Source organism: Pteronotus mesoamericanus, unplaced genomic scaffold, assembly GCF_021234165.1.
Source record: "Pteronotus mesoamericanus isolate MK-2021 breed Mesoamerican mustached bat unplaced genomic scaffold, CSHL_Meso_final scaffold_21, whole genome shotgun sequence".
In the NCBI taxonomy this organism is placed as follows: Eukaryota; Metazoa; Chordata; class Mammalia; order Chiroptera; family Mormoopidae; genus Pteronotus; species Pteronotus mesoamericanus.
Genome location: NW_026555310.1, coordinates 11,573,460 through 11,585,529, shown reverse-complemented (window position 1 = coordinate 11,585,529; position 12,070 = coordinate 11,573,460). Strand labels below are relative to the sequence as shown.

The following is a 12,070-nucleotide window of genomic DNA, read 5'->3' as shown; positions in this document are numbered from 1 at the left end:
CAGGAAAGGGAAGGAGACAGCAGCAGCACCAGCAGATCTGAAATGGTAACCAGTAGTACTTGTGGGAAGCTGCTTGGTGCCTGGATAGAATTGTGCGGTTCCTGCACCTGTGTCTCGAATAAAATAGAATTTTGACTATATCGCAAGGGGAATAAGAATACAAATTTTGAATGATTTATATTACTATTACATATTATTATTATATTGTTATTCCTAGCTCATAGAATGTACTAATACTTGAATTAATCTGGTTTCTTGATAATATAGTTATTATATAGTATCTTTTTAGAGATTGAGCTTTCTGTGTTTCTCATTTTTTTGCTTAACCATATTTAGAATTTTTCCTAAAAACTGTATTAAATCCTTAACAAAATAATATTTTACTTGTCATAATATTTTTTCAGAAAATTCAGACTTGAAAGGAAAGAACTTGTAAATCCTATACAAAATTTTACTAAAGTAAAAATAGTAAAATGATGCAAGCCTAATTTTCAAAAGTGTTAAGCATGTTTAAACACTTCCATAGTTGAAACATCCTTTTTTTTTATTCTAAGCTTCTATGGAGAAAATCAGTTAAAAATGCTGTGTTTTTCTTACAGAATTGTTAAGTTTTTCTGAGGAAGGGTATAACTATAATGTTTCTACAAATATGGCACTATTGTGGCCTATAAGTTTATGGAAAATATAATCATTCTTTATTAAAAATACAGGTCATCATTTTTCCAGAAGCTTTTCCTTTTGGCTTCAAAATATTTTTATAAAGAGCAAATGTGTGCTACTTTTAAAATAAGATCTATGAAGACAAAAAACATGCTTGCTTAGTGCTCCTCTGCATTCTGAGCTCCTAGCATAGTAACTGGTACAAAGGGGGTACCCCATAAATGTTTGTCCAGTGAATGAATACCATGCATCAACTGTGTGCAGAGTGTTTGAAAATAAATAATTAACACCTGTCCTCAAGGAGTTTATAATCTATGAGAAGTAGAGAGAGACAAGTAAAGAGGCAATTCTGTAATTGTTTAATAATCATTATTGATATATTAACACTAGACAGATGATGCTGTGAAGAATTTAAGAACATGTAGGTTAAGAGTTAAAGTTATAGACTCTCACAGCATTACATAGAAATAAACACACTGTATGTTGCTCTAGCATATAAAATGAATTTATGATCTACTATCCATAAAGTGGGATATTTATTTTTTATTTAAGTAGTGGTAATCCATTTCCACTAGTTCATCCAGGTCCCCTGTTAGTCTCCCTAGTGATTAATCAAAAGCAATACATTTGTTCTGCTCCATGTCCCTTCACACTAAGCAATTTTCTCACAAATTAACATTCCTGCTTCACCACAATAAACTCAATGAAAACCAACAGCACCAATTTGTCATCTGTTTAGAAATTAACTCTAAAGGCATGGCCAGTGGCTAGTTCAGATAAAAAGGATGATGCCATGTTTTGCATATATCCCTCTATTTATTTTTGGATTCTCTGAAAACATTGTAAGTTATACGTAAATATATATCTTATGTTAAGGAGAGACTGATTATTCAATCAAGTCAATTTGAATAAGATGTTTTTATTTATAAAAGTTGCATATACTATGAAATGTCATACAACTCTCATATTCTAAACTAAAAACATCGGGGACTATTCAGCATACTCAATAATTCTTTCTCCTCCCTCGTTACATTGCTGAGCATTGCCAAGTCACTTCTTTAATTTATTGTGAATTTTCATGGAGGCTCTGTGACAGATCCCTGTCAATGTCATATGAAGAAAGTCATTGGTCATTTAAGTTACAGGTGCAAAGAATAAATTAATGAAAGCTTTGTTCTTTCTTTCTGCATTGTCAAAATGCCTCATGGAATTTTGGGTGAGATGGCAGAAAAACTTTATCACTCATTTTAGGGCATAGTATATTTTAGAAATGGTTTTTGTTATATTAACCTTTAGAATGAAGATTTCAAAATGTGGTATACATTCAATCAATAAGCATGCGTGCAAGAATGCATGGACCCCCTGGATTTCAGTTTTGTTTGCTATAAAGCAGAGTGAACACTACCATTCTACGTTTGTTGAGATGATGTTTGTGGATGGTCCTACGCAGTTCCTCATATTTTGTTAGAAATTTAAATGGACATTTTTTTATTCTTAGTGAAGCAGGGGAAAAGCTGTTTTATATCACCTAGTTCAAATGCCCATTAAAACATAAGCCATCTTTCTCCTTCTCAAATGACTGTATGTCTGAACACTTCCAGCACCAGGAAACTCTTGTCTTCCTGAGGATGGTCCTGTCCCTAAAAGTCTTTTCTCTGCCAAGTTCAGCCTTTAAAGCCACTTGGTAAAAGCTCCATTCCTTGTCTCTGAGGTCATCCTTCTGGTCAGATGATAGACATTCCAAAAAGGTTGCATCAAAACCATGAGGAAATATTGTTGTTGGAAAAATGAGTACTGGTAAACAAAATAAAAATATTACAAAGGAAACCAATAAACAATTAGAAACTAGACTTTGTTCTGAAAAGTGTTCATTCATCGTATTAATCTCACTTTGTTACCAAGTGAATTTAAGTCATCCAGTTCCATTTTATAATGACTTTATATGTTTTTTATGTAAATGAAAAGTTCAGGATAATATAAATGTTAGATATTATTTTTAAGTCACTTTGGTTAATCATGATATTAAAACCTCATTATTTTATAGTCAGGGCATTTAAAATCTGTAAAATACCAGTATGCTTATAAATAATTATTTCCTTTTACTTACAACTTAGATATAATTATAGATTTCTAACCATAGGAACAACATTATTTGAAGAATGAAAATTATAATTTAAGGCTTTTACTTAAATTTTAAGAGACAAGAAAATGTCATTGATATTTTAGTTGATAAAAGTAATAATTTTAAATCACAACATGGATAGAATTTTTTAAAAATTATTTTAAAGGTCAATAATTTCTACAACTAATCAAGGTATTAAGTGTAATATGTCTTCCATATCTGGCTTCTATATAGGTTTAAGGTAAATAATATATACATTCTTCTAAACTAAGGTAGCAGAAAGTTATATCACTGGCATGTTCTAGGCTACGTGATGACTATTTTTTTTTGTCAAGCAAGGTTGTATTCCAGTCACACTGCTTTATCAATGGTTTATAAAAAACTTCAAATCACGTAAATAGAAATAAAGCAGGAAATAGTTGATAAAAATGATTGTGGCAAATATTTCTAGAGAACAGTTTTATACTTTGAAAGTAAATCTTATGCAGGGATTTTTGTTTTCATTTCTTTTTTTATTTGTCTTTGTTAAGACTCTTTCAAGCAATCATGTGAGCCTTTGCTTTGTCTTTGTCAACTTCAATCCCATGTGCATTATATGCCTTGCTGTAGTTTAGGACTGAAAGAAATGTAAGTAGAACTAAGAAATATTTGAGAATATAATACTCAGTCAACATCAACAGTGACAGAGTCAGCTTAAAAGAACTTTCCACAACGTCTGAATCATGACAAAATATTACTTCACTTGAATGTTTGCAGATTCGGTACTGGTCCGCCCATGACAAGGAAGCAGCTGCACACAGAGTTCAAGTCAATAGCCAAGAGTATTCGGCCAGGCTGGAGAACCTTCTGCCTGACACGCAGTACTTTGTGGAAGTCAGAGCCTGCAACAGTGCAGGGTGTGGACCTCCCAGTGAGATGATTGAGACCTTTACCAGGAAAGCACGTGAGTCTCAGTATTTGCATTTTAGACTTGTCAAAAAACTAATGTCGATTCAATCATGATGAAGGTGCATTAGAAAGAAATGTACTACCTTGTGTAGTACATTTAACATGTAAAAGCCTTAGCACATTTGTTTTTTAAAGTTTTCCATTACAATCAGACAGAAACTTAAAAAAATTTTTAGTAAATGTACATGATGAAAAATGTGGAGGATGCCTTTATACTTTAATGCTCAATGGAAATAAACCTACAGAACCTCCCTTTGTAACAACTCCCCTCAAAATTTTACACCATTAGATAATTTGTATTCATTCTGTTATTTAAACTTTGGGTTTTTAGGAATACATTGACACTATGAGAAAATTAAACCTCTGCTTATTTTTTTTATGCTTTGATTTACACACTTTCATCATTGCACAGGGCAGATGTTGTAGCACTATGCAGCAGACCCCGTCCCGCGGAGTCCTCAGATTCTCCACATGAAATAACAAGTCATTCCAGTCACCAAGTGCTGTCAAGGAAAGGGGCAGGCAATTCCCTCTAGAGGAGAATGCCCCCAGCCCTTCTATGGAGAGGCTTTTATTGATAAAGATACTTACCATGCATGGAAAGCTTATCAATGGAAAGCTAAAGGCTATGGTTACAGAAAACAGAGATCATAGATAACAATGGAAGGAACACAGAGATTTGCCTCAGGTCAGGGTCCATTAGACATGCTGACTTCAGATGTTATGGCTCCTGAATTAGGAATTCACTCCTTCTGTTTGGAGCTTAAACGTCTGGTTTTTCCTGATCAGGGCAGTGCCAAGCAGAGCAAGCTTCAGCGGATACAATGCATTCTTTAGGCCAGATTTCCCATGGGAACCCTGAGTGTTAGCATCAGATCATGGTTGCCTCCACCATTCCCAGTTCTCTGGTCAGGACTTACAAGCAAGCCCCTTTCGAGGCCTGACTTGCACAGGGCTACCATTGCAGATCCTACACAAAGTGGTCCCCACCAGCACGATACTACTCCCTGATCACCACTTGCTCTCATTGTTCATATACAAGACCACATACCTGCTCCGATTTTCTGGTCATTCTCCTCTCTCTGTCTTTACTTTGACACCTCTTTCTTGAACCAAGTTAACTATACTGTATCAAAGGGGAGAATTTATTTTCAGGACTCTAGGGAATTTTGCAATAATTTGAAGTTGTGATTACCATTAGGGTTAAAAAATTAATGCAATTTACCTGGGGAAAAAAAGAAACTTCTAAAAGAACATGGTGGCAAGAGGAAGACTTTGATATCACACACAGGATTCAGATCTGTTTCTGCCACTTAAAGAACTGTATAACAATAGACAAATTACATCTTTAAACCTCAGTTTCCTAATATGTGAAAGGAGCATTTATTTATTTGTTCTTTTTCCCCACTTATTCATTTATTGAAAGTATGCTAAATGCCCAGCATTGTTCAATGTGTTGAGGATACAGAAAACATCAAACGAGTCTTATATTCTTTTCTCATGAGTTACAAACTGATGGAAGGAGAGAGAAACAAAACAAAACAATACAAAAATAAAACTAAATCTCTTACAAATAAATATGAACATATCAGATGACAGGACAATAAAAGGAATAAACAGATAATCAAATTGAAAGTGATTTGGGCAAGAGCCAAGTTTCAATCAGGTGGTCAGGAATGGTCTCTTTGAGAAGATGCTATTTTTGCTAGTATATGAGTAATAAGAAGGATCCTCTATGTGATAACTGGGGGTGGGGGAAGGGAGAGATTGTTTCAGGAGGAGAAAATAAGTAGTGCAGAGTGTTAAGGTGAGAAGAGATTGATATGTTTTAAATGTAGAAATGCCAATGGGGTCAGGATTCTGAGGTGAAGGAGGGAAGTGTAGTGGCATCAAAATATGAATCGTCTTGTGGGTTGTAGTAAGGAGTTTGAGTTCTTCCTTAGTATAAGAAGCCATGGAAAGACTTTAAGGCAGAGAATAATACCTAATTTATGTTTAATGAAACATTCTGGATTCTAGATGGACAGTGGATAGTAGTAAATAAGAGTTTAAGCAGAATAGCCAATTAGGAGGCTGTTTCAGTAGTTGAGGGAAAAAATGGTAGTGATAGTAGAAGGAAGTGGAAAAATTCCTGCAGGCAGCATTGGCAACCTGATGCTAATTTGGATGTTGGCAATGAATGAAATGAAAAACTGAATACTAGATTTTTGTTGGAGAGCCTGGAGGTTTGATTGTGAAAGACTCCTAGAGAGGCACATTTAGGAGTACACTCCAAATGTCCCATCTTGATTTTATTACATTTGAGAATGCTTTTAGACATTCAGATAGAGATTGGCAGTTACACACATATGTTTAGAGGTTACGAGAAAGATTAGATCTTGAGATGGAACTATCGGTACTTAAAGCTATGGGCCCAGATGTAAGATTTCGGGAAGATCCATAGAGGAGAGAAGGGTGCTCAGGATCAGGCCCTGAGCCATTTCAATGTGTAAAAATTGAGCAGAGTACATGGAGCCAGCAAAGCATGGTAATTAGAGCAAGCAGTCAGAGAGGTAGGAGGCAGAAACATATGTTAAAACATCATGAATTTAAGAAAAAAATGAGATTCAAGAAGGAATTAAGAGGGCAATTCTGTGAAATGCTTCAAAAATGTTAAGTTTAAAAATAATAAAAAAGTGACTTAGGTTGGGCCAAATGGAGGTCATTGAGAACCTTGAAAATAGCAGTTTCATAAGACTCGTTCAAAAAGAAATCCAAGTAAAGGATGATGAGAGGATAAGAAGTTATGTTACCAACCTCACAGGACTATGGGGTGCATGAAATGCACCCATGGATGTAAGGCGCTTGGCATAGTGCCTGGAATATAGTAAGTACTCATCAAAATGAGCCACTGTTGTTACAACATTATCATCAGCATTATAATTCCCGATGCAGTGTGGCTTGCAGAACTGTAGTCGGACATGGTGATGGTCAATAACATGTTATTACTTTTCACAGCTCCAAGCCAGCCGCCAAGGATCATCAGTTCCATAAGGTCTGGTTCACGCTACATCATTACCTGGGATCATGTGGTCGCACTATCAAACGAATCTACCGTGACAGGATACAAGGTACATAAAAGATTACTGGAGCATCTTACAAAGGATACTTTTTGCTCTTAGAAAGGATAATTGATGTTTGGACCTTTTGCTGTTTTGGCAAAACCCATTCAGTTTTTTTATTCTAGTCATGTAAGTGAATCAGATGACACACTGCCATGATAAATTTTGAAATGAGAAAAGATCTTCAGGAAAGTCTAAGAAAATGTTATGTGAAGTGCGCAAGATGAAATAACTGCTTTAAAGTATAGAGTTGTTAGAATAATCAATTCCTGAAGAACAGAGACAGAAACAATCCATTTTTGTTCGACAATGATTAAGATAGAGTTGCCTCACACACAGCAAACTCTTTGATGTATTGAGTTGCCTTCTATAAATGAATAAAAAAGGAAAAAATATTATTTCCATATATTTTCTATATCACATCCTATCACATTTTTCACTGTGCACTAAATTTTAGGAATAGTGTGAAAAAATTTTAATTGTGAGGCAATTTTTAGACTATTTCAATGTATTAAAAGTGCCCTCATCTTATACTATTTATTTTTTTAATGCATTTTTCACTCTTTTTTAGGTCACCTCAAAGAAATAAAATTCAGATGCTTAATGCATATCCTCTTGGGTAACCTTAAAATATAGGTGATATTTATTTTGTGAATGAAAAATAACATTAATTTTCCAGGAATTATTACACATAGTCACCCTAGGATTTATTTTATTAATAAAAGTATAAGAATATTATAGTTTTAGTGTCAGGGCGTTGGCTCATTATTACCACTTTAATATGTATACGTATTTTGGGACTTTTTAAGGTACTCTATAGACCTGATGGGCAGCATGATGGCAAACTGTATTCAACTCACAAACATTCCATAGAACTTCCAATCCCCAGGGATGGAGAGTATGTTGTAGAAGTTCGTGCACACAGTGATGGAGGAGATGGAGTGGTATCTCAAGTCAAAATTTCAGGTAAGTCAGTCATTCAAGACACATTTAGTTGGGTACTTGTAAGATTCTAGGCCATATAGATTCCCAAGAGTAAAGGTAGAGCTGATGTTCACACTAATATCAATGCCCAAAAGCGGGACATTTTTTCCTTTATGAGTCACAAATGAAAATTTGCAACATACAATATACTTGCTGATTATTTTCTTGATGTCAAAATATGATTAAAATACCCTAATGCATTAAAATGAGATATAATACCAGACCATTAGATAGTAATATCCAAGCTTTTCTTATATCAAAAGGAAATTCACTGGACCACTATTAATATTCTTCAACCCCCTTTTCCTTATCTTACACATATTACTATAGTAATAAAATAGAAAGACAGCAAACAATAGTTCCTCTACTATCTCCTACTCTAGCTCAGCATATCTATTCTTTCTCTGCAAAAATCTAATTATTTCTTATAGCACTGGTTAATTCAAAATAAATATTTGAGGCAGAGATTTCTTCTTTTTTTTTGGATTTGTAGAGTTCTGTTATTTGTTTAATTTTTTTCTCATCCTGGGTGGATAATATAGTTACTTTAATTACACAAAATTAAAATTGATGTTAATTTGAAAATTTTATGAGAGACCAAAATACAAAAAGATGCTAAATCAAAGATGGGAATAATTGACTTAGAAGTTAGTGATTTATACTTAAATAATGAATATTTGTATATTAAGCTAATAAAATGTCTTTTAATGAAATGCCATAGATTTTAGTCTGACCACAACTGCATAAATAAACTATAGAATTAACATTAGGAAATGTCAGATATTTGGCAATTGGTACCATTCTAGAATTTTTAGATTTAACTTTGGTGTTATTTGCAAATCGTTTAAATTTTCTCACTATAAATTATTTACATGCATCTCACTTACATGCGTCTCTCACTGTAAATTATTTATAGTGAGAGAAGCATGTAAATACAAATGAAAATTTTAGGTTTTAGAGGAAATTTAAAAGACTTCTACATTTTCCCTTGTTTCAGTTTTCATGCCTAAAATATGTAGCCAGGAATATAATGCATTGCTAGGTTAATGTTCATTTGGGTTATGCTGCCCCTTCATTCATTTAACAAACATTCATCAATTGCCTACACAACTTAGTCACACTTCACATGTTTAAAATATGCTCCCATTTACCTATTGCCACATCCCTTCGAGCCCAGGTCACAGTCATGCCTGCAGGCGCTGTAGCAATTCAAAATTGTTCTGGGTTTTTAATTTTGGCCCCCTTCCGTCCATTCTCTGTGCAGCAGCCAGAGGGAGTCAGACCGTGTAACTCTCCTCTTAGAAAGACATCCTATAGAATAAAATTTAAATTTCTTACTGTGGCCTTTAGTACCCTCTACTGACCCTGCCATACTCTTTCACCTCAGAAAACGACACCGTCCTTGCTCCATTAACCTTTTTGCTCTTCTCAAACACACCAACATTAGCCCTACCTTGAAGCCTCTGTACTTGTTGTGGCTGCCGTCTGGAATCTGTAGATCTTGGCATGGCACATTCATTCTTGTCATTGTCGTTTGCACTTAGATGTCACCTCCTCAGGGAAGAATTATGTGGCCTTCAATGTAAGATTGTCCCCTACTCTAATTTTTTCATATCGCATCACTGTTTTATTTTTTTATAATATTTAACTATTAGCTATATAACTATTTAAAGTGATCTTATCCATTAATTTATATTGTTGATTATCTTAATGTAAGACATTATTACCTGAAAGTAAGCTCCATGAGAACAGGCCTTTTTTTTTTTTTTTTTTTGGTTTCTTCAGCCTTGAATCCCTAACATTTTAGGTACATATCTGGCACAGAGCAGGATTTTTACAAATAATTATTGAATAAATGCATGATTTTCATAGAGTAAAATTTAGCTAAACAATAATTTGGGCAACTTACACTATAGTTAAGCTGTCTAGAATGTGGTATACTTCCCATTACTCCCATGTTTTGTATTATGTCATGGGCTAATCCCCAAGGTTATTTTTACAAAGATTGACACTTCATGTTAGAGATATTATAGAAAATTTATTAGACATGGAAATCTGTAACTGCACCTCTTTCTGACCTGAACGCTGTTATCTGCTGTCTTATAAATTACTCCCTATCAGATATTTGTATTTATAGTTCACATCAAGGCAAATGTAACACTGCAAATGTTTCATCACAAGTATACTATCTCTAATAAGGTCTATATTTTCTGCTAAGAATCTTTTGATTTTATACATTATTGTGAGCTAAATGAAGAATAATGTGAAGATAGCCACAATATTTTGAAAATGAATTTTAATAAGCTAGTTTGATTTATTACATGTTCACTATAAATTTTAGAATAAGAATTGACAAGTATCACCTTGTCTGGCATGGCTCAGTGGATTGAGCATCAGCCTGAGAACCTAAGGGTGATGGGTTCCATTCCCCAGTCAGGGCACATGCCTGGGTTGTGGGCCAGGTCCCCAGTAGGGGGTGTGCAAGAGGCAACCAATCGATGTTTCTCTCCCACATGGATATTTCTCTTCTTCTCTTTCTCCCTCCATTCCTCTCTCTCTACAAGTAAATAAGTAAAATCTTTAAAAAATAAGATTGACAGGTATCCTTGGTCATAAATAAATATCTACAGAGAAGCATGTATTTTATTATTTAGGTATGAATGTTCATTTCTTGAGCTTTAATATTTCTCTTAGTTTTAAACAGAATACAGATATTTTAGTTAAATTAAGTGGGACTTTTAAGAGCATTTTAGAGTCTGGACTTCTTCCTAAGAACAAGAAGTAATCATTAGAAACCTTCAAGGTAGAAAGAACATGAACAGATATTTGCACTTATGAATCACTTTACTGATTGTAGAAAATATGTATGTAGGGGAATAAGATGTAAGGAGATGTAGTACAGGGGTATTATCATAGAATGATTAAAAATGATGATGGTCTGGCTTAGAAAGAGGGCAGTGGTAAAGTCTAGGGTAGGTTCTACAGGAACAAGGCATCTTTTCCATTTGAAGTTCCTATATATTCATTTTGTTGACTTTATGTCTTCTAATAAATCTGTAATTTATCCTGATGTGACCACAGATGATGCAATCTAAACATTTAACCTACTATTTTTGGTAACTCCAAGCTATTAAGTTAAACTATATAACCAAAGCCACTGACTTAAGCACTGATGAAAAACACATTTTGTTTTTTCACTTTGTCTTCTTCAACCCACTAACTGAAGAGGAAGAACTAGAAAACATTTTTTAGGTAGAACTTTTAGATGTTTAACTCCATTACTTACACGTTCCTCTGTCTAGTGCCTAAGTAATACAGTATAAAAAGAATAAGAGGATAGTTGGGACATTTAGAATTAATTAATGTGTTATTAAATTAAAATACAATATTAGCATCATCATTTTTGCAAATATCTCCTCTGTAAGCACTTATAAAAACCAAAATTATTTGGAGCTTCGTGTGTGTGTGTGTGTGTGTGTGTGTGTGTGTGAGAGAGAGAGAGAGAGAGAGAGAGAGAGAGAGAGAGAGAGAGAGAGAGAGACATGGTAGTCTTACATTTATCCTACATTCTTTAATGGCAGGATGCTATATAATTCAGTGATCCCTATATCTGTAACTTTGTAAATGTCCTTTATCATTTGTGAAGAAATTGATTACCATGAATAAATTAATTAGTAAACTAAATATTTGAAATGGTATATTACATAACAGATGAATGCAATTCTTATAAGTCCACCATCATAAATTAAAAATGTTATCTTTGTGATTATGCCACAATCAAATATCAGTAAGGAAATTCTATCTCTCCAACGATTTTGAAATAACCAAATATTTTATTTTTCCTTTACTACATGTTATATGGGATCAATTCCAGGGCTCAAGTGGATTAATCCAGCCTATGTGCTTCTAGGCTTGCAAATTTGCTTGCATTTAATGTTAACTCTCACATACAAGGTTGGGCAAAAGTAGGTTTACAGTTGTGAGTACACAAAACACAAGCGTTTATTCTTGTATTATTTATTAATTATTATATTCTATATGAACAACTGTAAACCTACTTTTTCACAACCCTCTATATATAGTCCTTTCATTAACACTGAATTGTGACTTCCCACTCAAAACCATTTGTCTCAAATTGTCTTTTCTGAATCAGACTTTAAATTGTAATGAAGTCCAGCTTATCAAGTACTCCCTCCATGTACTGTGCCTTGGTGTTGTATCCAAAAAGCCATAGCCTCTCCCATGGCCACGTGGG

At 34.1% G+C, this 12,070-nt stretch overlaps 1 protein-coding gene across 4 annotated transcripts in view; it reads left to right on the top strand.

Moving 5' to 3' along the window:
• CNTN1 (contactin 1) overlaps nucleotides 1-12,070 on the top strand; it is a 309,314-nt gene that overhangs the window by 268,344 nt on the left and 28,900 nt on the right. For all 4 annotated transcript variants that reach the window (XM_054591232.1, XM_054591233.1, XM_054591235.1 and 1 more), the window contains 3 exons: nucleotides 3,539-3,725; nucleotides 6,728-6,840; nucleotides 7,641-7,797. In XM_054591232.1, coding sequence (XP_054447207.1) covers nucleotides 3,539-3,725; nucleotides 6,728-6,840; nucleotides 7,641-7,797 — 457 coding nt within the window. The remainder of the gene's footprint in view (nucleotides 1-3,538; nucleotides 3,726-6,727; nucleotides 6,841-7,640; nucleotides 7,798-12,070) is intronic.